Below are 26,457 nucleotides of genomic sequence, written 5' to 3' on the forward strand. Positions count from 1 at the left end.
CTCCTGTTGAAAACATCTGAATTCAAGCATGCAGAGGGACCTGCATATATTCAGGAGGGGAGAATGTAACCCAGATCAATAATCTAGTTTGCATGACTGCTTAATTTATTTATCTAATGATTTTTACAATAATACTTAAGAAGAAATAGAAATTTAAAGATTGATTGCTATGCAAGTAAAAAGATAGGAAGAAAAAGAATAAAACTCCTGAAAGACTTTTAACCTGAAGTTGAAAGTTACCCGGAAGTTAGCTCCGCCCCTGTTGAGTGCGCGCACAGCCAGAGTGCGAGAGAACGCGATTGAACTTGAACGAGAGAGCGCGAGCTTAATAGATGTACACGGCTTAATAATCCAGCGATTATTAACAAATAACTTCATATTTATTTGATACTGTGAGAAACTATCAGTAATGCTTGACAGTTTGAGATCTAGCAACTGACAAAAGTGAGAGGAGACCTGACGAATCTATTATACTTTAACATCTATTCCCTCAGAGAGCTGCTATTCCCTTTTTTTTCTTCTCCTTCTTTCATTATCATCAACATTTCTTCTTGGTAAGTTCTGATTCTTTACAAGATATGTATATTATTATTTTGAGTTCATATACTGTGAATTGTGATTAAAAACATTCAGAACATAAGTTATTTAAAAGTTTAAAAGCTCTAACTCTGTGAAATGTGAAGCAATGAGTGTGAAATGTGTGTATATAATTATTTAAAGGTTTGTGATGTGTTCTAGTTGAAACGTTTTATGGTTGAAAATGATTTATCCAGTGAAATGTGTATTAGATGGATGCTAGCTTTGCTAACTATGTACATAGACCACAATGTATTACACGAGCACATGGTGACTTAGCATATGTGTTCTGTGTCTGTGTGTGTGTGTGTGTGTGTTAATAATTTAGACACACAATTCATTTTAGGTTTAAGATGATTTATTCGGACAACTGAAAATAATGTTTTATTCGGCTTTGTTGTTTCAAGACCGGGTTTTTTTGGTTTGTTTTTTTTTTTTTCACTTTGAAGAGACGTGATTGAGAACTGTCCATTCTGAGCATTCTGTCCGGGTTAGACTGGCGAGCCACCCCATCAATTTGTGACTGGTGAGACACAAAGGGATCAGTCATCAAATCTGGTAGGATCGAACCATTTGTTTTATATTTTTTTGACTTTTGCTTCCTGGATTTTTTTGTGGATTATATATATACTTTTCCCAATTTTTGGATTAAACTTTTCATCGTTGAGGAACATTGCTATATTTTTTTCTCTACTTTTTTTTTTTTGCGAACTGAACTGAACATTAAGAGCCCAGACTTTTAGTATCTGAGCCCTAACGGAACACTGGACTTTGATGTTTGAATTGAACTGTTTCCTATGGAATTTTCTGAACTGTGCATTTAACTTTTGACATCTTCTTTATTTTGTGGTCTTATTATTCAAATTACTTGTGAAATTATATTTTGTTATTTCTGCACTTACTGCAAATTTTAAGTATCTGAGTGAGTTTATTTTTACAGACAATTTATCAAACTTTCAGTGACTGGTTTATTCTCTTTTAAATTGTTTAATAGTGAAAGTATACTTATACATATTCTACTTACTTTTTTTTTTTTTTGCTCTTGAGTCGAATCCTTTTTCCTTCTGATTGCTGGTCCAGGCAATTTCAAAGTGCTAAACTAGTAGCGAATCTAGCACCACTGAGTATGCGCTACAAAAGGATCTCTTTATTCCCAACCATCAGTTTGGAAGTACCACTGTTAAGAGAGCCATTCATAATTCAATTCTATTATGTAAATCAACATTGCAACATTCTTGAAAATATTTAATTTGTGATCTGCAGAACGAATTCAGGGTGGTTTCAAATTATTATGGAAGCATATGAGTTGATTTTTTGGTAAAAATGTAATAGGAAAGACAGCAACACAATATGTAAAATGGCAATTGGTATTGCTGTTTATAAATGAGCATTCTCCACAACATGTATGCAAATTTGGTGCAAAATTAAATATTATTTTTATTTGCCATTACCAACCAGTTTTAACACGCTTATTACATACACTAATTTTAACGGTTTATAATTAGATAACTAAAAATAATGTGTGTAACTGATTCATTTCATTTTGTGCTTATTTATATACATCAATAAATGGCTATTTTACAAATTACATTGCCATTTTGCATATTAAATTTGAAAATGAATTTTACTACTCAACTGCTTGCGTAGTATTATAAGTAAATAACAATGTTCATTTGATTTAATACCTACCTTTGAATAAACGCCAAAGTAGAACCCAGTTTCACTGGACCATAAATGTTCTAGCAGTAAAACTTCACGCAGATTGCTGAGATGAATGCAGAAATGTGGAGAGTTGTCATCTTTTGGTCAATGGTAGGCATGAATAGGTTAGGTGTTTAGCAGGAAGAGTCCAGGGACAAAAACAATTAAATATATTTTGGTTTTAATATAAAACATTTTGTACCATTTAAAGGGGATAGTGCACGCAAAAAAGAAAATACTTTTATCAATTACTCCCGTATCCCGTATAGACCTACATTCATTCATCATCTCGATTTGCATAACTTACATACCCAAAAATGAAAATTCTGCCATCATTTACTCAACCTAGTTCCATACCAGCTTACGTTTTTTGTTTTGTTGAACACAAAGAAAAATATATTGAAGAATGTTGGAAACCTGTAACCATTGACTTCCATAGAAGAAAAAAATACTTTAAAAGTCCATGGTTAGAGGTTTCCAAAAAAATGTAATAAGTCCTCTTTTGTGCTCAAGATAAAAAAACAAACAACTTAAATTATTATGAAGGCAACATTTTCATTCTTAAGTGAACTATACATGTAAGATATTTTAGATGAAATCTGAAAGCTCCCTTATCGTCCATAGACTGCAATGGTCCAGAGACATGCAAAGTCCATAAAAAACCAAAACATTTTCAAAACATTTTATGTGACTTCAGTGGTTCAACTGTAATTAAACGTAGCCCAAAACACTTTTGTGTGCCAAAAATACAATAAATACACCCATCTCTTTTCTCCCATAGCAGATCAGTATGTGGATTTACTATAGGCAGTATTATGTATTAGCATTTGAGTCAGCAGTGCAACACACATCGCCCGTAGTAAAAGTGCACCCTATTCTGATATGGAAGACACAGGCAAACAATGTTTTCAGTTTTTTGGCACACAAAAATATTTTTTTTAATTTTGTATGATTACAGCTGAACCACTGAAGGCATATGAAATGTTTTGACAATGGTTTTGTTTCCTTTTTGGACTTTCAATGTCTCAGCACCATTGACATGTATGGAGGATGAAGAGAGCTCTCAGATTTAATCTAAAATATCTTAATATGTGCTCAAAAGATGAACGACGGTCCAAAGTGATTGGAACAACATGAGCAACCCTAATCAATAATGAAACTTTTATTTTTGAGTGAATCAATGTTAATCCTTTAATTCCTGTGTGCTGCCACAACTGTAAAATTAACCGTTAAAATGTGAAATATTAAAATAAATGTTATACAATCAAACTTACCACACAGTGAAGCAGGGTGTTGCTGATAACTTGTCAAACGCCACCTCTTCAACAAGAGTCCTAAACATAATGAAACATTACGTCTTACTTTTCATCAAAAAAGGCACAGAGAAGATTAAGGTAAATTAGGTTTAATTCACACATTCAGACTTTCTCCTTAATAATATTATTTCACACAATTATTCTTTGCAAATATTAAATAGTAAAATCATATTATCAGCCTATAATTATTAAAGTACAACATTGTTCAAGTCAAATAAAGTGCTAAGTTTATATTGTTTTGAAGTCATACTTGCATGTGATTTCAGACCGAATATTCAAAGTACCATGGTAAACAATATAGGATGCCTGTAACACGTTGTCCCTAAATGTATGTGCACATATAAAATCAACTTTACCTCAAAGAGAAGCAGCATCATCACAGCATCGCTCGATTAGACCCAAGATAAATTGCAGTTATGAAGCCTTGGCGGCGGTGGAGCTGTTATGCTGCCGATAGAAATTAATGTTAAATGTTTCGTATTCGCAAAATGACTGTTTGCAATCAACCGAGACACAATTGAAAATGGCGCGAGGTTCGTTGCTAGGCATTCTGCAGTGCAGGACATAATCTCATAGCAGCAAGTACACGGCAATGCGTACTAAGTACTCATACTTAATCATGCTGAACAAATGCTAGCGCTAGCTTTAGTTATGCATTTTGCCTTCCTGTGATTAAAGCATGACGATAACACAACAAAACGCGTCACAAACGTTTCAAAATAAAGACATTAGGCCGAACGTTTACTCACAGAGTGTGGATTTACTTTTAAAATGAGTAAAATATGAATATCTTCACAGCTAACAGCTAATCCTGCACATTAAGAGGTCGTGGCATCACTGTTCAGAAAAGAAAATGCTATACAACATAACTCTATGTGAGCGAGTCATTTAAAACTAACGTTAGAATGTCACTATATTATAGTATGAGTTTATTTGTGCTTACCCAGACAGATCTTGTGTGAATCAAACTTTGAGTTGTGCAGCGTCAGCGTTGCTCCGGTTGTGTATGTCTAAGGTTCGCCGTCAGCTCCGCGAAATAAACCGCCAGGCGCCCGAGCGCTGATTGGACAATTCAAACGGCAACCGAAAATAAGGTGCTTTTTAAAAAGAAACATCATGGCCCATAGCGGAGTACTGAACAGCCATTGAAATAAAGACCGACAAATATTTGTTTGAACATATCATTAATAGAACAGGTACTATTATTATGACCAACAGGCTAAAATGAAGTCAATACCTGTGAAACAGAACAAATTAAACTGAATATAAATGTTAAATATAATTTCATGATGCTACTTTTTTATTCATTCAGTAACAACTAATTATTTGAAAACACTTAGACCCTGTCTAAATCTGAAGAAGTCCTTGAATATAATAATAATGATGATGATGATGATGATAATAATAATAATAATAATAATAATAATAATAATAATAATAATAATAATAATAATAATAAATAATCAAAATATAATATAAGATCATAAAATAATAATCATGCAATTGAATGTCTGGGACAGACTAGTGCAGGCCTAACATGGCACACTTCTATATAATTACACACATATTCCTGTAGACCATATTATTGTGATTTACTGTTAAAAAAACAAGGAAACCCATAGTTTTAACAGTATGTATCTGAAGAAAATACAGTGAATTACTTTTTAGTGTTTCATCAGATTTTACCGTTGTTTTAACGGTTGTTACAGTAAAATAATGTAATACTGTAAAAAGTACCAAGTTTTTCTGTATTTACATTAACAGTATAACTGTTAATTTAACTGAAATTTCATGTTTTATAATTTACAGTATTTTACCTTCGCTCTTTTATATTCTTTTACCATGAAAACTATGGGCATTTTTTATGGGCCCCGCGTGATCATGGATCATCCCCATTCCACAGGGATGCATTTCCAGGACCGGAAAAACTGCCACCAAAACAGTATTTCCATCCCATTTTAAATCCATTAGAGGTTTAGTTTTTTACATTTTTATTACACCCAAATACTGTTTTTTTATTGCAATAAAGCACGGTGCTAGGAATGTTGAGCAATTATTGGATCTAACTAGCACAATGTAATAAATCAGGTAAAACTGAACAGCTGAGTTTGAAAATGATTACACTATTTAGTAATAAGCTATTGTTTATCAAGGAAAGTATGTCTGCAACCATTTCACTTATTAATTCAGTTTATTTTCTTAATAATGGATTTATGTTGGCTTTGATGCTGTTATAAATAGAAAATCTGTTATATGTAAATGTTCCAGGACAAGTAAAATACTTTAATAAATCCTCATATTACCTGATTAATATGTTGTATAAGTGCAATAAGCTTTTATCATTTATTATTGATTTTACGTTAATGGTTTGTTCAGTTTCTCTGAATAGGGTAAATGCCGAAGCATGCTAATTGGACTTTTAATTTGCCAGTAACCTGGGTTAAGTGCTTCCGGTGAACTGTTTACAATTGCAAAATCGGCGCGTTTAAGGTCTGTTTTCTTTCAAATCAGCGATCTCCACTGGCTGAGTGATATCTAATATAAAGTGGGTCTCAGATTGTACAAGAAGCACTGCATTAAATGACATTTTCCTCCGCCATGTCTTTATAATATGAACATTTATTCTACCCCAGTATATTCAGAGGAGCGTCTGCGCTAGCCTGCCGATTCTGACAGGCGCGTGCGAGTAAACGGCTTTTTGTCTCGTTTTACGATTGAGCAGCTAAATGAATGCCAAAGTCTGTTTAACTGATTATATTTTAATTACATTACAACATCGATGCTGTTAAAGGAACCGTATAAAATGGAAAAAAACTCACAATAACCGGTCACCGGAAGTTCATCAGTATGGGAACATCACTAGCTCTGCATATACGCTATTAAGACCTTTAGACGACAGTGTTCTGCTGCCACCTACTGGGTGGTCTAAATATGATATCTTTGCTGCCTTTTAAGGAATAAATTACAAATAATTTCATAGTCTAGTAATACAGAATTAAAATGCAGTCTTCTTGGTGTTATTTTTGCAATTGTAAATGCAGGGTGAATACTTTAATTTCCCTTTCTAACAACACTTCTGGGTCCGTCTCTGTACAGATAGTGTAGATCTTAAAACCTTAAAAACTAACTGAACAATAAGTGGACCTAATATTATAGAAATATTCATTCATTCATTTTCTTTTGGGCTTAGTCCCTTAATTAATCTAGGGTCGCCACAGCGGAATGAACCGCCAACCTATTCAGCATATGTTTTACACAGCAGAAGCCCTTCCAGCGGCAACCCATCACTGGGAAACACCCATACACACTCATTCACACACATACACTATAAATATGCAGCTACACAACGCCTCAACATTTCTGCTGTCAGTTAAGTTGCTGATGTCAGATTGAGAATAGGCCGTTCCTCATATCATGCTTTCATTTTATTGTTGAGAAAGTGAAGCAGTGTAGCCTGCAGGGTGATGTGAATGAGGTTATACAGCACACTGTCCCCTTTGAAGATTTACCCGACGTGTCCTCGGGAGTTTGTTTTCCATCTCAAACTTGTGAAGTCTGAACTGAAGGTGGGGATGCAGGACTGAACTGTGTGTAGGCTACTGAATATTGAGGGAAAGACCCAATCAGAGAGGAGAATGTCTGCAGCCCCGCCTCCATGTTCAGATGTCTCCGTTTCCCCCATCCACACTGAGACGGAGCAGTAGCGTTTTAGAATGAACACGGCCTCTTTTTCTGCGCTCGAAAACTCTGGTGTAGTGTGGATGGATGGCGAAACCGTAGCAAAACGTATGCGCTTTATAACTCAAATGTATTAGTGTAAACGGGGCCTCAGTCTCTCCACTGTCTGCTGTAAGTCCCTAGTTTGTTCATCACAGTTAGCTGTTATATACTCCTGAATACAGGTCTGGGAGCACAGATGAGGAAGCTGTGCAAAAGTTTGATTATGTAATTAAAAAAGGTTTTCACTAATGTACCTACTATGTTTAAGGCTCCTGCATCGACTTCATTGAATCCTCATGCATCAGCTCCAGGGTCAGCTTCTTCATCAGCTCCTGCATCAGCCTCATCATTTCCTGCCTCGGCTTCTTCATCGGCTCCTGCATCAGCTTGTGTTTCAGCTCCTGACGTTGAACCTAGAAGGTCATCTGGTGTGTCAACACACAGCGACAGCACATTCTGAGGTAACTGTGGAAGTACTCTGTGGCTGTTAAGATAAGAAAACTGTTTGGGTTTGGTTTGTCTCTGTTATTGTAATTACCAGGTGTCATTTGAGGGCTCACTGTAAAACATGTCAGTGATTTTAACAGTAAACGTCTGTACAATCTACAGGGAAAACCTGTTCAATAACTAACAGCTCATTTCTGGACAATATACGGAAAACAACTGTGACAGATCAAACCTTTGTTTTCCAGAAAGTAATGAGAGTGACGGTTACATTAGAGCACGTCCAGGACTGAAAAGCAATGAATTAAATGAAGCTGTTAAACAGAGTTATTGCTCCGTCCTGTTAACACTGTCATGACAGCACCTGATACCAAGAATTCAGGAATTATTTAACTTGAATCTCTGAGAAGAATAAAATGAGGAAGTTATTAAGTAAATAAATCAGTGAATCAATGTGTCTGTCTGTATATGTTAAAAACACATCCCAGACAGTACACGTACGTCACAGAGAGATCTTTGAAAGATCGTAACATCTGCTAAACATCGCATTCGATCGAACGTTTTTATTTGTTAATGAGCCGTCTTCTTCCCCTCTATACGATGTCTATACGGTGAATGTTGAACTCCTGAAATTACCGAGGCACGGCAAGCTCTAGTAAACAGACACGACCAGCTTGAACTAGAATGAGAAACTCCTTTCACTATCAGAGATGTGCAGCAACGCATGGGGTGCAGGGCAATGTCAGCGATAATGTATTTTGGCATTCATGACGTTCAAAGTTTGTGCTTGATTATCTTTTATGATGCTTTTAATGACAACATTTTATGCACACTATTTCTTTTTAGTTAGAATAATAGAAACTGTAGAAATATGCTCTAAAAATGATAAAAACTATTGGGAAAAAATAATTACATTTTCATAAGACAAAAGTACAGCACATACATGCAAACACACCAACACATTTTGGCCTTTCACATCAAATTTGGCCTTTAAATCTTTTTTTTTTGGATTATATTATCCATCAATAGGTTGAACAAAATATATGCAGAAAAATAACAGCAGTAATCTTACCTGCTTTCTATTGGTCGACGTTTACTGTCTGTTATTTTGCTAAAGCATAATATACTGTATATACATCATGTTTGGTTGCTGCTAATTTAAGTCCAATATACAAGCTTGATAATTTGAGGAACAATTCAGTTTATACTGAGGGGGGATCCAAGGCTTTGAGTCATTTAGATTTGACCCATGCCATGGATTGATATGTATACTATACCTAACCCTTTTAATATTTGGTTCAAAATAATTAAACCTCAAAAATAAAAATAAACCTTGATAATGGCACTGATTTAAGGAAAAAGCCTTTGGAGCAAATGCACTATACTAATGTTTATTTCATTTACATCTCCTCACAACATTGAGACTAACTTGTGGCAGTTTATACATGGTTGCAAATGAAAAGACGATTGAAATGATCATCGTAAAAGACATTTTCAAGTGTTATTATTTATTTACAAGAGAGAAAAAAATAGGCTCACAAAAGATCCACAACACTGATCAGTGAGCACATTCAATATATGAGCGTACAGATGTATTTGGTCTTTGTATTGTAGGCATGATGTGCCAAAGAATTTAAACTGATGAACATGCAACGAATCAAAAGGAATACTTCACATTATCCACGAGGGAAAGCAGAACACAAAGAGGCGTTTCCCCCGTCTTAGAAAAAATTAATTCTTCAGCCAATCAAGGGCCCCCTTCTCCCATGGGCCCTGAGGCGTCAGCCCCACCTAGCCCTTAGGTTAATCCGGCCCTGCCCAAAACGCATAGTTTCTCTGTCGCAGATCCATCGCTTGAGCCATGTTAGTTATAACGTAAAACGCCCATATTGACACTCTAAAAGGGGCAGAGGAACTACTTCTTTACATCATTTCTTTGTGCAAATTATATTGTTTTATACAAACACGCATTTAAATAACATCCAATATTATTTTGGGTTAAAACATGCACTCTTTTTCTATATTTACTGAAATATGTGTAAATGGCACATATAGAGGCTGCGTATTCTTTACAAATAATATTGAGAATGACATATCCTATTCTAAAACAAATCACTTACAAAAGCTAACACCTATTCTAATATCATATCCAAATCATATGAATAAATAAATACTAGGCGATTTAGTATCAAATGAAATGTAATATTTATAATATATTAGGGAATTAAACAAATCATAATTTAATAATAACATTAATAATACTAATGATGATCATGAGGATGAGGATGATAATTATTATTATTTTTATTATGTATTAGAAATGAAAAAAGCATAATTTAATAATAATATTGATGATGATGATGATGAAGATTATTATTATTATTATTAAGTAGGGTACTGTTTATTTATTTTTAGAAAAGTTTTGCAATTTGACACTTGTAAACCAGAGCAGAAAGTTCTAACCGGCAGGCCCGTAAAGAAACTTGAAATGTGTCACTTTATGATTTAGAGTGTTGTTGTTATTTTGTTGTATTTGGTTTATGATTTGGTTTATTGAATGAATTTAAATTATTTGGGGGCTTTAATTATGACATCAATTGCGGAGCTTACCGGATGTACATATTGCGTATAGTAATGAATGAAAAGAAAGCATGGAACGCTGGGTCAAACACGGTAAAAGGGGTACAGATGTACGGTTGCTTTACGGCTTCCTCCTTCATAGGTTTTTAGCTCCTGGTTTGAGGGGAAAATAAGGTAATTTTGGTTTGTTTGTTTAAGATTAATGTTTGATTGTTGATGTTGGTTTAGTGTTTTATCTTTCGGGATTCATTTGTGTTTGTTTATTTTCTCTCTAGTTCTTACGGTGATTCATGACGAAGTAATGTGTACTAATTCTATGGAGTGTGAGCAATAAATCAATCGTGAACTTTTAAGGACGCTACACCCATGTCATATAGTACAGATATTTAATAAATAACCTACTATAAATGAAAAGAATTAACGTATGCTTTTTGTTTTCACAAGCTTTGGAGACCTAATATAAATTCCGCTTTTAAATGATAGGTCACCTATAGCTTTCGCTTGAGGCTGTGTTCAAAATTACATCAATGCTTTCAAAGTGCACTGCGAAGGGAGCACAACTGTAAACATGAAGATCGCTTCACAAATGACACCTAAGAGAGATGATCTTGATGCTTTTTTATTTTTAATCATTCGAAGTTTAAATGTTAGAGTGTTCTAAATGAATAGGGCATAGGGCGGATAAGTGGCAATAGCACACAGCCAGGAACTACGTTTACAGCTGTAGTTGCACGCGCTCAAGTTTGCAAATGTTCGTTGGAGCGATGGATTTTGGGAAACGGCAAATCAACAAACTATGCTTGGAACAACGGAACTTGCGACCTTAGTTGGCTAACGATGGTTTTAGGAAACGCACCCTAGATCTCTGCACTGTAGGCCTAGCTTTAATCTCACAATTTTCATAATTTAATTATTTCATATTCTATTTAATTCTATTTCATATGATAAAATATCTAAATGTGTGTTCTGAAGGTTGGAATGACTAGAGTGTTAGTAATTAATGATAAAAAGAATTTTCAGTTTTGAGTAAACAATCCTTTGTGAAAACTGGGGGGCGCACAAATTCTTTCTGAGGCCCCCCTTTGCCCCCCCGTAGCGCCGGGCCTGATACTCGGCCTATATGCCTAAATCGACAAAGAACTAAATAATTTATAGATTTATAAATTACACTGATTAATAACTATATATTACACTAAATTACTAAATTAGGGTTAGGGTTAGGTTTAGAAAAAATTACAACAACTCCCCCCATCCTAGCACTTTGTCTAGGGCGGTTTGAGGTAGGGAGATTGAGGCTGCGTACACGGGCCCACGCTTGTCTGACTATATACCATAAGAGCATTGATCTTCTACCTCCTGTGTAGGAGGTTGGCCTTGTCTGGGCTTCGGGCTTACGGCTTGATGAGGACGTGTTTTTGTGTTGTTGATTTTGTTTTTGGTTTTGGTGTTTTTGGGTTAGGGTTAGGGTTATGGAACAAAATCAATGCCAAAAGTATTGAATTAAAAAGCTTGTTGAATAGCACAAACTGAAAAAAATAATACACCGTATTAACAAGTTCTTGCATTTTAATGACTTGAATTGCAGGGTTTGTATTTTTAGGTCCTGAAATTTAACATAGCTGTTTATTTAAGCTGTGAATAGTTCAACTAAAAATATTTCAAACATGTTTTTGTACTTATAAATTCAATTATTCATTTTCAATTTCCAGGATTCACTTACAAAATATTCAATACCCTTTAAAAATACGATGTATAATATTCAAAAGGTAATTTTCAGTTCATTTTATTTCAGTTCAAATATTCGCTTCCATAAATTCAGTGGCTCAAATTCGACTGTTAAAATTCAACATTACATCCGGGAACTGCAGGAAAAGCAATAGATTGCAGATTGAAGATCGCCAGCTGCTTTTCCACCAGCAGGTGGAGATGGAATAATTTAAGATTTTTTACCCAGTAAATAGACGAGAAAAAAGCTAATAAAGGCACAAAAGTAGCATTTAATATTAATATCAGTGTCTTGGACATTATAAGTAATAAAATGAGTATGAGTAAAATAAGTAAATGATCTTTTGGTCATTTATATTTGCCCTTATGTAACAGAAGCCAATTGCTGCCCGAGTTTTTGGAGTACTTCTCCAGCAAATTCCCCAGCGCACCTGTGAAGATGGAGATCCTGGGCAAGAAGGACATCGAGACCACCACCATGGCCAACTTCCACTCGCAGGTCAGTGACGGAGCCATCTACCTGCACATCCACCCACACAGACAGACAGGGGGCGGTGACACACACACACACACTGCTCTCTCCGTCTGTCTGCTGCTGTAATATTGGACAGTTTTAGACTTTTAACACTGCTAACATGCTAATATCTGACAGCTGGTGTGTGTGTGTGTGTGTGTGTGTGTGTGTGTGTGTGTGTGTGTGTGTGTGTGTGTGTGAGTTCAGGTCAGGAGGAGTTACTCTCATGGGACTTACCGCGCCGGAGCCATGAGGCAGATCAGTCTGGTGGGTGCTGTGGACGAAGAGGTGGGAGATTATTTCCCAGAGTTCCTCAGCATGCTGGAGGAGTCGCCCTTCCTGGAGGTGTGTTCGCTCTCTCTCTCACACACACACACACCTTTCCTGTGACCACAGCATATGGATCAGTGTTTCTGAGGTGTGTGTGTATGTGCAGCGCACCCTGCCGTGGGGCACATTCTCCAGCCTAACGCTGCAGAGCCCGACTGAGAGTGACGACGGCCCCATCATGTGGGTTTGGCCGGGCGAGCAGATGATCCCCGTCACTGACATGCCCAAATCCCCCTTCAAGAGGAAACGGTAACTGACACACACACACACACACGAGGGTGCTCAGGATTAGTGTGTGTTAGTGGTGAATGTAATGCTGATTGGGTGTTTTTGCAGGTCGACCAATGAGATCAAGAATCTGCAGTACCTGCCGCGCGCCAGCGAGCCCAGAGAGATGCTGTTCGAGGACCGAACCCGAGCGCACGCAGACCACATCGGCCAGGGGTTTGAGAGGCAGACCACTGCTGCGGTGGGGGTGCTGAAGGCGGTGCGCTGCGGAGAGGAGTGAGCACACACACACACACACACACACACACACACACACACACACATACACAAATATACCCAAACATACACATATAGACTCTTGACATAGACATATACACTCTTGGAGATATACACAAACAAACTGGTAGTGTTCTCTACTGCTCTGTGCCACTGGTGATCTGTGTGTGTGTGTGTGTGTGTGTGTGTGTGTGTGTGTGTGTGTGTGTGTGTTGTCCGCAGTGCTGATCCTCCACGCGTCACCAAAGATGTGATCTGCTTCCATGCTGCTGATTTCCCGGATGTGGTTCAGCGGCTGCAGCTCGACCTGTATGAGCCGCCTCTGTCTCAGGTGAGGTCACTTTCTGTCCTGCAGGTGTGCTGACCTGCCCAGGTGAGGTGTGGACACTCAGGTGCAGAAAGTCAGTGCCAAGCTGAACTGAACAACTGACGGGGGTATTCTCTATCCCTGTAGTGTGTCATGAGCAGGCCCAGACAGAATCTGTTTACACACATTTACACAAGTCAATAAACAGAATCAGTGATGGGCTATAAATCTGCAGAATTCTGTGTGCACAGACTCCGCATGGGCCTACTCATAACTGTATTGGGTTACATTGAAAAAATCTTACCCCAGAATTTTCATTTTGGTACATTCCTAATTTGAGTAGTGCTTTTTACAGCGTAGATTGAGTCAAAGCCACTGTACACAGATAAACATAAACACTAATGAAAAAACTCTAACAGTATGAAGCTTGCTGAGTGTTTATTAGTGTTTACTGAGTGTTCATTGGTGTTTATTAGTGTTTACTGAGTGTTTATTAGTGTTTACTGAGTGTTCTTTAGTGTTTACTGAGTGTTCTTTAGTGTTTACTGAGTGCTCTTTAGTGTTTACTGAGTGTTTATTAGTGTTTACTGAGTGTTCATTAGTGTTTACTGGGTCTTTATTAGTGTTTACTCAGTGTTCATTAGTGTTTACTCAGTGTTTATTATTGTTTTACTGAGTGTTTATTAGTGTTTACTGAGTGTTTATTAGTGTTTACTGAGTGTTTACTCAGTGTTTATTGGTGTTTACTAAGTGTTTATTATTGTTTTACTGAGTGTTTATTATTGTTTTACTGAGTGTTTATTAGTGTTTACTGGGTTTTTATTGTTTTACTGAGTGTTTATTAGTGTTTACTGAGTGTTTATTAGTGTTTACTGAGTGTTCATTAGTGTTTACTGAGTGTTCTTTAGTGTTTACTGAGTGTTTATTAGTGTTTACTGAGTGTTCTTTAGTGTTTACTGAGTGTTTATTATTGTTTACTGAGTGTTCTTTAGTGTTTACTGAGTGTTTATTAGTGTTTACTGAGTGTTTATTATTGTTTTACTGAGTGTTTATTAGTGTTTACTGAGTGTTTATTAGTGTTTACTGAGTGTTTATTAGTGTTTACTGAGTGTTTATTAGTGTTTACTGAGTGTTCATTAGTGTTTACTGAGTGTTCATTAGTGTTTATTAGTGTTTTACTGAGTGTTTATTAGTGTTTACTGAGTGCTCTTTAGTGTTTACTGAGTGTTTATTAGTGTTTACTGAGTGTTCATTAGTGTTTACTGAGTGTTTATTAGTGTTTACTGAGTGTTTATTAGTGTTTACTGAGTGTTCTTTAGTGTTTACTGAGTGTTCATTAGTGTTTACTGAGTGTTCTTTAGTGTTTACTGAGTGCTTATTAGTGTTTACTGAGTGTTTATTATTGTTTTACTGAGTGTTTATTAGTGTTTACTGAGTGTTTATTATTGTTTTACTGAGTGTTTATTAGTGTTTACTGGGTCTTTATTAGTGTTTACTCAGTGTTTATTAGTGTTTACTCAGTGTTTATTGGTGTTTACTAAGTGTTTATTATTGTTTTACTGAGTGTTTATTAGTGTTTACTGAGTGTTTATTAGTGTTTACTCAGTGTTTATTGGTGTTTACTCAGTGTTTATTGGTGTTTACTAAGTGTTTATTATTGTTTTACTGAGTGTTTATTAGTGTTTACTGAGTGTTTATTAGTGTTTACTCAGTGTTTATTGGTGTTTACTCAGTGTTTATTGGTGTTTACTAAGTGTTTATTATTGTTTTACTGAGTGTTTATTATTGTTTTACTGAGTGTTTATTAGTGTTTACTGGGTTTTTATTGTTTTACTGAGTGTTTATTAGTGTTTACTGGGTTTTTATTGTTTTACTGAGTGTTTATTAGTGTTTACTGAGTGTTCATTAGCGTTTACTGAGTGTTCATTAGTGTTTACTGAGTGTTTATTAGTGTTTACTGAGTGTTCTTTAGTGTTTACTGAGTGTTTATTATTGTTTACTGAGTGTTCTTTAGTGTTTACTGAGTGTTCTTTAGTGTTTACTGAGTGTTTATTAGTGTTTACTGAGTGTTTATTATTGTTTTACTGAGTGTTTATTAGTGTTTACTGAGTGTTTATTATTGTTTTACTGAGTGTTTATTATTGTTTTACTGAGTGTTTATTAGTGTTTACTGAGTGTTTATTAGTGTTTACTGGGTCTTTATTAGTGTTTACTGAGTGTTTATTAGTGTTTACTAAGTGTTCATTAGTGTTTACTGAGTGTTTATTATTGTTTTACTGAGTGTTTATTAGTGTTTACTGAGTGTTTATTATTGTTTTACTGAGTGTTTATTATTGTTTTACTGAGTGTTTATTATTGTTTTACTGAGTGTTTATTAGTGTTTACTGAGTGCTTATTAGTGTTTACTGAGTGTTTATTATTGTTTTACTGAGTGTTTATTAGTGTTTACTGGGTCTTTATTAGTGTTTACTCAGTGTTTATTAGTGTTTACTCAGTGTTTATTGGTGTTTACTAAGTGTTTATTGGTGTTTACTAAGTGTTTATTGGTGTTTACTAAGTGTTTATTATTGTTTTACTGAGTGTTTATTAGTGTTTACTGAGTGTTTATTAGTGTTTACTCAGTGTTTATTGGTGTTTACTCAGTGTTTATTGGTGTTTACTGAGTGTTTATTATTGTTTTACTGAGTGTTTATTATTGTTTTACTGAGTGTTTATTAGTGTTTACTGAGTGTTTATTGGTGTTTACTCAGTGTTTATTGGTGTTTACTAAGTGTTTATTATTGTTTTACTGAGTGTTTATTATTGTTTTACTGAGTGTTTATTAGTGTTTACTGGGTTTTTATTGTTTTACTGGGTGTTTATTAGTGTTTACTGAGTGTTTATTAGTGTTTACTGAGTGTTCTTTAGTGTTTACTGAGTGTTTATTATTGTTTACTGAGTGTTCTTTAGTGTTTACTGAGTGTTTATTAGTGTTTACTGAGTGTTTATTATTGTTTTACTGAGTGTTTATTAGTGTTTACTGAGTGTTCATTAGTGTTTACTGAGTGTTTATTAGTGTTTACTGAGTGTTTATTAGTGTTTACTGAGTGTTTATTAGTGTTTACTGAGTGTTTATTAGTGTTTACTGAGTGTTTATTAGTGTTTACTGAGTGTTCATTAGTGTTTATTAGTGTTTACTGAGTGTTTATTAGTGTTTACTGAGTGTTCTTTAGTGTTTACTGAGTGTTCTTTAGTGTTTACTGAGTGTTCTTTAGTGTTTACTGAGTGCTCTTTAGTGTTTACTGAGTGTTTATTAGTGTTTACTGAGTGTTCATTAGTGTTTACTGAGTGTTTATTAGTGTTTACTGAGTGTTTATTAGTGTTTACTGAGTGTTCTTTAGTGTTTACTGAGTGTTCATTAGTGTTTACTGAGTGTTCTTTAGTGTTTACTGAGTGCTTATTAGTGTTTACTGAGTGTTTATTAGTGTTTTACTGAGTGTTTATTAGTGTTTACTGAGTGTTTATTATTGTTTTACTGAGTGTTTATTAGTGTTTACTGGGTCTTTATTAGTGTTTACTCAGTGTTTACTAAGTGTTTATTATTGTTTTACTGAGTGTTTATTAGTGTTTACTGAGTGTTTATTAGTGTTTACTCAGTGTTTATTGGTGTTTACTCAGTGTTTATTGGTGTTTACTAAGTGTTTATTATTGTTTTACTGAGTGTTTATTATTGTTTTACTGAGTGTTTATTAGTGTTTACTGGGTTTTTATTGTTTTACTGAGTGTTTATTAGTGTTTACTGGGTTTTTATTGTTTTACTGAGTGTTTATTAGTGTTTACTGGGTTTTTATTGTTTTACTGAGTGTTTATTAGTGTTTACTGGGTTTTTATTGTTTTACTGAGTGTTTATTAGTGTTTACTGAGTGTTTATTAGTTGTGTACTGAGTGTTCATTAGTGTTTACTGAGTGTTTATTAGTGTTTACTGAGTGTTTATTAGTGTTTACTGAGTGTTCTTTAGTGTTTACTGAGTGTTTATTATTGTTTACTGAGTGTTCTTTAGTGTTTACTGAGTGTTTATTAGTGTTTACTGAGTGTTTATTATTGTTTTACTGAGTGTTTATTAGTGTTTACTGAGTGTTTATTAGTGTTTACTGAGTGTTCTTTAGTGTTTACTGAGTGTACTTTAGTGTTTACTGAGTGTTTACTGAGTGTTTACTGAGTGTTTATTAGTGTTTACTGAGTGTTCTTTAGTGTTTACTGAGTGTTATTAGTGTTTACTGAGTGTTTATTATTGTTTTACTGAGTGTTTATTAGTGTTTACTGAGTGTTTATTATTGTTTTACTGAGTGTTTATTAGTGTTTACTGGGTCTTTATTAGTGTTTACTCAGTGTTTATTAGTGTTTACTCAGTGTTTATTATTGTTTTACTGAGTGTTTATTAGTGTTTACTGAGTGTTTATTAGTGTTTACTGAGTGTTTATTAGTGTTTACTCAGTGTTTATTATTGTTTACGGAGTGTTATTATTGTTTTACTGAGGTTTATTATTGTTACTAAGTTGTCTATTTATGTTTTACTGGAGTGTTATTAGTTGTTTACTGAGTGTTTATTATTGTTTTACGGGTCTTTATTAGTGTTTACTGAGTGTTTATTAGTGTTTTACGGTGTTCTTAGTGTTTCCGGAGGTTTATTATGTTTACTGATTGTTTATTATGTTTGACTGAGTGTTTATTATTGTTTTACTGAGTGTTTATTATGTTTTACGGAGTGTTTATTAGTGTTTATGAGTGGTTTATTAGTGTTACTGGGTCTTTATTAAGTGTTACTGAAGGTGATTAGGTTACTGAGGTTCTTAGGTTTTAATGAGTGTTTATTATTGTTTACTGCGTGTTTATTTGTTTTACTGATGTTATGATGTTTTACGAGTGTTTATTAGTGTTTACTGAGTGTTTATTAGTGTTTACTGGGTCTTTATTAGTGTTTACTGAGTGTTTATTAGTGTTTACTGAGTGTTTATTAGTGTTTACTGAGTGTTCATTAGTGTTTACTGAGTGTTTATTATTGTTTTACTGAGTGTTCATTAGTGTTTACTGAGTGTTCATTAGTGTTTACTGAGTGTTTATTATTGTTTTACTGAGTGTTTATTATTGTTTTACTGAGTGTTTATTAGTGTTTACTGAGTGTTTATTATTGTTTTACTGAGTGTTTATTAGTGTTTACTGGGTCTTTATTAGTGTTTACTCAGTGTTTATTAGTGTTTACTCAGTGTTTATTGGTGTTTACTAAGTGTTTATTCTTGTTTTACTGAGTGTTTATTAGTGTTTACTGAGTGTTTATTAGTGTTTACTCAGTGTTTATTGGTGTTTACTCAGTGTTTATTGGTGTTTACTAAGTGTTTATTATTGTTTTACTGAGTGTTTATTATTGTTTTACTGAGTGTTTATTAGTGTTTACTGGGTTTTTATTGTTTTACTGAGTGTTTATTAGTGTTTACTGAGTGTTTATTAGTGTTTACTGAGTGTTTATTAGTTGTGTCCTGAGTGTTCATTAGTGTTTACTGAGTGTTTATTAGTGTTTACTGAGTGTTTATTAGTGTTTACTGAGTGTTCTTTAGTGTTTACTGAGTGTTTATTATTGTTTACTGAGTGTTCTTTAGTGTTTACTGAGTGTTTATTAGTGTTTACTGAGTGTTTATTATTGTTTTACTGAGTGTTTATTAGTGTTTACTGAGTGTTCATTAGTGTTTACTGAGTGTACTTTAGTGTTTACTGAGTGTTTACTGAGTGTTTATTAGTGTTTACTGAGTGTTCTTTAGTGTTTACTGAGTGTTTATTAGTGTTTACTGAGTGTACTTTAGTGTTTACTGAGTGTACTTTAGTGTTTACTGAGTGTTCTTTAGTGTTTACTGAGTGTTCTTTAGTGTTTACTGAGTGTACTTTAGTGTTTACTGAGTGTTTATTAGTGTTTACTGAGTGTTCTTTAGTGTTTACTGAGTGTACTTTAGTGTTTACTGAGTGTTTACTGAGTGTTTATTAGTGTTTACTGAGTGTTCTTTAGTGTTTACTGAGTGTACTTTAGTGTTTACTGAGTGTTTACTGAGTGTTTATTAGTGTTTACTGAGTGTTCTTTAGTGTTTACTGAGTGTTTATTAGTGTTTACTGAGTGTTTATTATTGTTTTACTGAGTGTTTATTAGTGTTTACTGAGTGTACTTTAGTGTTTACTGAGTGTTTACTGAGTGTTTATTAGTGTTTACTGAGTGTACTTTAGTGTTTACTGAGTGTTTACTGAGTGTTTATTAGTGTTTACTGAGTGTTCTTTAGTGTTTACTGAGTGTTTATTAGTGTTTACTGAGTGTTTATTATTGTTTTACTGAGTGTTTATTAGTGTTTACTGAGTGTTTATTATTGTTTTACTGAGTGTTTATTAGTGTTTACTGAGTGTTTATTAGTGTTTACTGAGTGTTTATTATTGTTTTACTGAGTGTTTATTAGTGTTTACTGAGTGTTTATTATTGTTTTACTGAGTGTTTATTAGTGTTTACTGAGTGTTTATTAGTGTTTACTCAGTGTTTATTATTGTTTTACTGAGTGTTTATTAGTGTTTACTGAGTGTTTATTAGTGTTTACTGAGTGTTTATTAGTGTTTACTCAGTGTTTATTAATGTTTTACTGAGTGTTTATTATTGTTTTACTGAGTGTTTATTATTGTTTACTAAGTGTTTATTATTGTTTTACTGAGTGTTTATTAGTGTTTACTAAGTGTTTATTATTGTTTTACTGAGTGTTTATTAGTGTTTACTGAGTGTTTATTATTGTTTTACTGAGTGTTTATTAGTGTTTACTGAGTGTTTATTAGTGTTTACTGGGTCTTTATTAGTGTTTACTGAGTGTTTATTAGTGTTTACTGAGTGTTCATTAGTGTTTACTGAGTGTTTATTATTGTTTTACTGAGTGTTTATTAGTGTTTACTGAGTGTTTATTATTGTTTTACTGAGTGTTTATTATTGTTTTACTGAGTGTTTATTATTGTTTACTGAGTGTTTATTAGTGTTTACTGGGTCTTTATTAGTGTTTACTGAGTGTTTATTAGTGTTTGCTGAGTGTTTATTAGTGGTTTACTGGGTGTTTCTCATCTCTCCAGTGTGTGCAGTGGGTAGATGATGCGAAGCTCAACCAGCTGCGGCGAGAGGGAATCCGCTACGCTCGAATACAACTCTATGATAACGACATCTACTTCATCCCTCGCAACGTGGTTCATCAGTTCAAGAGTGTGTCGGCGGTGTGCAGTCTGGCTTGGCATGTGCGGCTGAAGCAGTATCACCAGCAGGAGGCGATGGTGCACAGTTCTGACTGTAGGCCGGCGGAGGGTGGAGGGCAGGTGAAGGTGGAGCGACCGGCGGAGGGTGGAGCACAGGTGAAGGTGGAGCGACCACAGGTCAATGTGGAGCAACCGTCAGAAGGTGGAGTGCAGTTGAAGATGGAGCGACCACTGGTGAAGGCGGAACAACAGGTGGAGGGTGGAGTGCAGGTGATGGCAGAGCGGCCGCAGGTGAAGGCGGAGCGACTGGCAGAGGGTGGAGTGCAGGTGAAGGCGGAGCGACCACTGGTGAAGGCAGAGCGAGTGGCTGAGGGTGGCGTGCAGGTGAAGGCGGAGCGACCGCTGGTGAAGGCGGAGCGAGTGGCAGAGGGTGGCGTGCAGGTGAAGCCGGAGCGCCCGCTGGTGAAGGCGGAGCGACCGCTGGTGAAGGCAGAGCGACCACTGGTGAAGGCGGAGCGACCGGTGGAAGGTGGAGTGCTGGTAAAGGCGGAGCGACCGCTGGTGAAGGCGGAGCGATCGGCGGAGGGTGGAGTGCAGGTAAAGGTGGAGCGACCGGTGGAGCGACTGAAGACTCTTCCTCACAGCCTGAACGCTGCACCCACACCTGACGGACGAGCCAAAGACCAGAGCGAATATTCAAACACACACAAACACATATCAACAACAGCCAAACACACACACACCCCCACACCAACCAAACACACACACACCCCCACACCGACCAAACACGCACACAATCCATCATCCAAATATTTCCATTCTTCTGTTCCCAAAGTGGGCCACACCCCCTCGACACCCACTAAACTCAGTCATTCTGCCAACAGCAGCAAACCAGCACACACCACCAACACGAGCAGGCCAACACAGTCCACTAACAACAGCAGACCAACACAATCATCTAACACACACCATCCAACACACTCCAGCAAACCAACACAAACGAGCAGCACAACCAAACCCACACACTCCAACCCAACCAAACACACACACCCCACACTAACAACCAAGCCCAGCCCCAGTCTGAGCACTGGACTCACTCAGCTGGAAGGCTCCGCCTCTGGTCACGCCCCCTCTGAGGCCAGACCGCCCACAGGACTCTCTGCACGCGAAGTCCGTCAGAGCGCATCCGCATGAACCACACAAAGACTGTTTATACTGATCAGCAGAGGGGTTTAAATGGCACTTGATTTAATCTCGTTTGTTTGGACTGTGTTTCTCTTCCTGCGTGGAGCCGCCGGGCCGCTCTGTGCTCAGCGCCTGCTGTTCTCTGTCTGCCGGTCCTCCTTCTCCTGCTAGCGTGGTCCATATGTAGCTCGTAGCTCCTCAGTGCCTGTCCGTAACTGTGAAAGATGGACTGCACTGAGAAACACACACACGCAGCTCCTGGGATGATCTATTTTCAGCGTTGGGCTTCAGTGCTATTAGAGCTGACGTCCACATCTCTATTTTTTGTAAGAGGACACAGAATTAAAGACTCTACAGGCTGACCCATAGAGCTTATTTATATCAGGTTTCTTTGGTTCTGTTGTACTCGTCAGCGCTGTAGTGTACAGAACGGTTTTCTAAAGCAGATGTGTCCTGTGATTTATACTGAAAGAAGAGCCTCCTAATAAAGGGTTCGCTTTGAGTGTCTGTCTGTACCCCTGATCTGAGTCTGCATGATGTGAAGATGCTGAAGATAGGTAAAGCGTCAGGACACCGAGCGCCGACTTCAGTCTCACACAGGCCTGCGGAGCACCACTCTTTTTGCACTGCTGCTTATGGTGAGAGTCCATCTGACCCCCCCATTCACCTCTAACCTCTGAGACTGACCCCCGTTCACCTCTGACCTCAGACACTGACACCCATTCACCTCTGACCTCTCAGAGACTGACCCACAGTTCACCTCTGACCTCTCAGACACTGACCCCCGTTCACCTCTGACCTCTCAGACACTGACACCCATTCACCTCTGACCTCTCAGAGACTGACCCACAGTTCACCTCTGACCTCTCAGACACTGACCCCCGTTCACCTCTGACCTCTCAGACACTGACACCCATTCACCTCTGACCTCTCAGAGACTGACCCACCGTTCACCTCTGACCTCTCAGAGACTGACCCACCGTTCACCTCTGACCTCTCAGACACTGACCCCCGTTCACCTCTGACCTCTCAGACACTGACCCACTGTTCACCTCTGACCTCTCAGACACTGACCCACCGTTCACCTCTGACCTCTCAGACACTGACCCACCGTTCACCTCTGACCTCTCAGACACTGACCCCTGTTCACCTCTGACCTCTCAGACCCCCGTTCACCTCTGACCTCTCAGACACTGACCCACCGTTCACCTCTGACCTCTCAGAGACTGACCCACAGTTCACCTCTGACCTCTCAGACACTGACCCCCGTTCACCTCTGACCTCTCAGACACTGACACCCATTCACCTCTGACTTCTCAGAGACTGACCCACCGTTCACCTCTGACCTCTCAGAGACTGACCCACCGTTCACCTCTGACCTCTCAGAGACTGACCCACCGTTCACCTCTGACCTCTCAGAGACTGACCCACCGTTCACCTCTGACCTCTCAGAGACTGACCCACCGTTCACCTCTGACCCCTCCGAGACTGACCCACCGTTCACCTCTGACCTCTCAGAGACTGACCCACCGTTCACCTCTGACCTCTCAGAGACTGACCCACCGTTCACCTCTGACCTCTCAGACACTGACCCACCGTTCACCTCTGACCTCTCAGACACTGACCCACCGTTCACCTCTGACCTCTCAGACACTGACCCACCGTTCACCTCTGACCTCTCAGACACTGACCCCTGTTCACCTCTGACCTCTCAGACCCCCGTTCACCTCTGACCTCTCAGACCCCCGTTCACCTCTGACCTCTCAGACACTGACCCCCGTTCACCTCTGACCTCTCAGACACTGACCCACCGTTCACCTCTGACCTCTCAGACACTGACCCCCTGTTCACCTCTGACCTCTCAGACACTGACCCACCGTTCACCTCTGACCTCTCGGACACTGACCCCTGTTGACCTCTGACCTGTAAACATCATAAGACATGCAGAAGCCAGAAGGGGAAGCGGGTTTTGCAGATGCAGAGGTTAATCTAAGAAGACTTGTATGAAGATCTCTACAGCAGAGCACATCTGGACCGGTTTTAAAGCTCTTATTAGCGGATCCTGTAATCAGCTCTATAGAGTTCTCCATATCTTTAATGCAGACCTCAGAGGCCGCTCTGCTGTTTGAGAATTTGCATTTGTGAATGTAAGATTAGCTTAAAATGATTAACTGTATTAGAAAAGATTATTTTCCTGAGGTTCTGAATTAAAATACCCAAATATAATCATTTTCACTTGTATAGAAAGTTCTGGTAGAATCTTGACCCTAACAAACATCTACATTATTGCAGAACTCCTGAGTGTAATGACACGACTAATGCTGAAGTGTGTCCATATCAGCAGCGTACAGCAGCTGGAGTCAGTGTCAGCTCTCCACCTCTGCATATGGATATCTGGACAGGATGAAACTCATGGATCAGTCTGAAGCGCGCCTCTGTTACCTTATTTCTGTCAGAGTTTGTTGTAGTGAGCAGATTCCCCAGTTAAGATGATCATAAAGGTTTTTCCAAAAGAAGACAGCAGCAGAAGGCAGATTCTCCTGAAATCCTCATCTTATTTTGTGATTTTTGTTTCTTTTTTCCAAAGAACAGATCTGACGGACAGGAGTGTCACAGGGATTAAAGGAAGACGCTGTATCTGGGGAACATACACAGTTCCTCATAGGTGTGTATAAAACTCTGAGTAATTCAGTAAAAGACCTCAACTATGAAACAGCTGCACCAACACTACATTATGACTGAACCATTTACTGTAACATAATGATCTGTTCTTAAATCATACTCCTTATTGTCCCAAATGAAGCTTGGAGCTGTTGATGAAAAATTGTGTTGATAGATGAATGCGAATGCTAAGAGAACCTGGCGATGAAAAGTAGAAAGTTTAACTGGGAGTTTAGAAATATCATAATCAGACATTAGAAGAAGAGGAAGCCCACCAATCCATCCCAAACACAAGCTGGTTTAGATGCTATAGTTTCAGCCATATTGTTAATTAATAACATTCAAGCCTAACCCTTAATATAAGAATTAATTATGACAGATTTTTAATATAATGACTTATTTTTCCATAAAATCTTTGTTAGGATCTTATTAATAGGTTGAGACTGATTAATAGATTGAGCAGCGTACGCTAGACCAGATACACCTTCTGCCTTAGTGAGCAGCGTTCTGCCCGTCAGGGTGAAGGCTCTTCAAGGCCAGCAGTTATATCTTCTGTCTGTTTTTCATCTATTTTCATCCTTAGTTCTTTGTAACTCAATATATGTTCAGCTACTTTTGATAGCGATACCTTCAAATCAATCAGCAGAGCCGTTTTTAAGTGACAATAAATCACATCTTTTAACATTACGGTTTAACCCTGAGGCCTCCTTGAAGTATATTCAAAGCAATAGGGATCTCTAAAGCAGGCCTGTGTGTCTTACACATACAGCAGATATATCTGATGTCAGTGCAGAAAAACTGATCATGTGAGCACTTTCCTCCTCCAGTATACTGAGTAATATCATCTATAACCCTCTCCAGTGATGAACACTTCCTGTTTACTGTGATGGGCTGATAATGTGTGTTTTATCTGCTGGTGAATACCGTAATTATAGCCATCAGTTCTGTTAAAGCCACTGATGAAGTCTAAGAGTCCCTCACCTCTGCTTCACTCATGATCATGCACCGGTGTCAATTACAGGGCTCTGAAGATAGGTGTTTTGTCTACATGTGGCCTAATGTAAAATTCAACCATTTTAATAGATGCTCATGGTCGCACGGAAGATAACAGCACAATATTTCATCCTTTTATTGGTGCATGAATGTAATCTCACTGGGAAAATTAGCCATTGTGTGTGTATATATATATATTAACAGGTGTTCTTCCAGATTCAGATGATGCAGGGTGCGAACAGGATCTGGAAATCCTCCAAAACGCTGGCAGTGTAATATATTGTAATCTAAAGGTTTGAAAAGGGCTTTGACTTTGGATAAAGTGCTTGAAACTGAATGAAAATGTAAATATTTCATAATTATTTCTCTTTCCAAATCAGCACATACTTAACTAAAATGTAATGAAATAACAGGATGTAGAATGGGGAAGGCTGCCTTCGCTCGACTCATATAAAACATGTGGAAAACTCTGCGCTGTTCACATAGTATAGACCAGGGGTGTCCAAACTTTTGGGCCGTAGTGTAAAATAATTATTCCAGACATTATTGCTTTTATTACTATTACCATTAATAACAATAATATTAATAATAATAACAATAATAATAATTAATATTAGTGATTTCTGAAGGATCATGTGACTCTGAAGACTGGAGTAATGAAGTT

The 26,457-nt window shown here is 37.2% G+C and overlaps 1 protein-coding gene across 1 annotated transcript; it reads left to right on the plus strand.

The window, feature by feature from the left end:
- The first annotated feature begins 10,627 nt into the window (after positions 1-10,627).
- On the plus strand, positions 10,628-22,641 carry LOC130235507 (lysine-specific demethylase RSBN1L-like). The gene is made up of 7 exons (XM_056466095.1): positions 10,628-10,635; positions 12,438-12,561; positions 12,784-12,921; positions 13,013-13,155; positions 13,243-13,410; positions 13,633-13,741; positions 20,838-22,641. The coding sequence occupies exons 1-7, from the start codon at positions 10,628-10,630 to the stop codon at positions 22,146-22,148; spliced, it is 2,001 nt and encodes a 666-aa protein (XP_056322070.1). The 3' UTR covers positions 22,149-22,641.
- Positions 22,642-26,457: the final 3,816 nt, after the last annotated feature.

Source organism: Danio aesculapii, chromosome 9, assembly GCF_903798145.1.
Source record: "Danio aesculapii chromosome 9, fDanAes4.1, whole genome shotgun sequence".
NCBI lineage: Eukaryota > Metazoa > Chordata > Actinopteri > Cypriniformes > Danionidae > Danio > Danio aesculapii.

Excerpts from the sequence above, each read along its gene's own strand:
- LOC130235507 (XM_056466095.1), top strand. Across the intron at positions 13,156-13,242 it reads TCCCCCTTCAAGAGGAAACG|GTCGACCAATGAGATCAAGA; the intron begins GTAACTGACACA and ends GTGTTTTTGCAG. Across the intron at positions 13,411-13,632 it reads GCGGTGCGCTGCGGAGAGGA|TGCTGATCCTCCACGCGTCA; the intron begins GTGAGCACACAC and ends TGTTGTCCGCAG.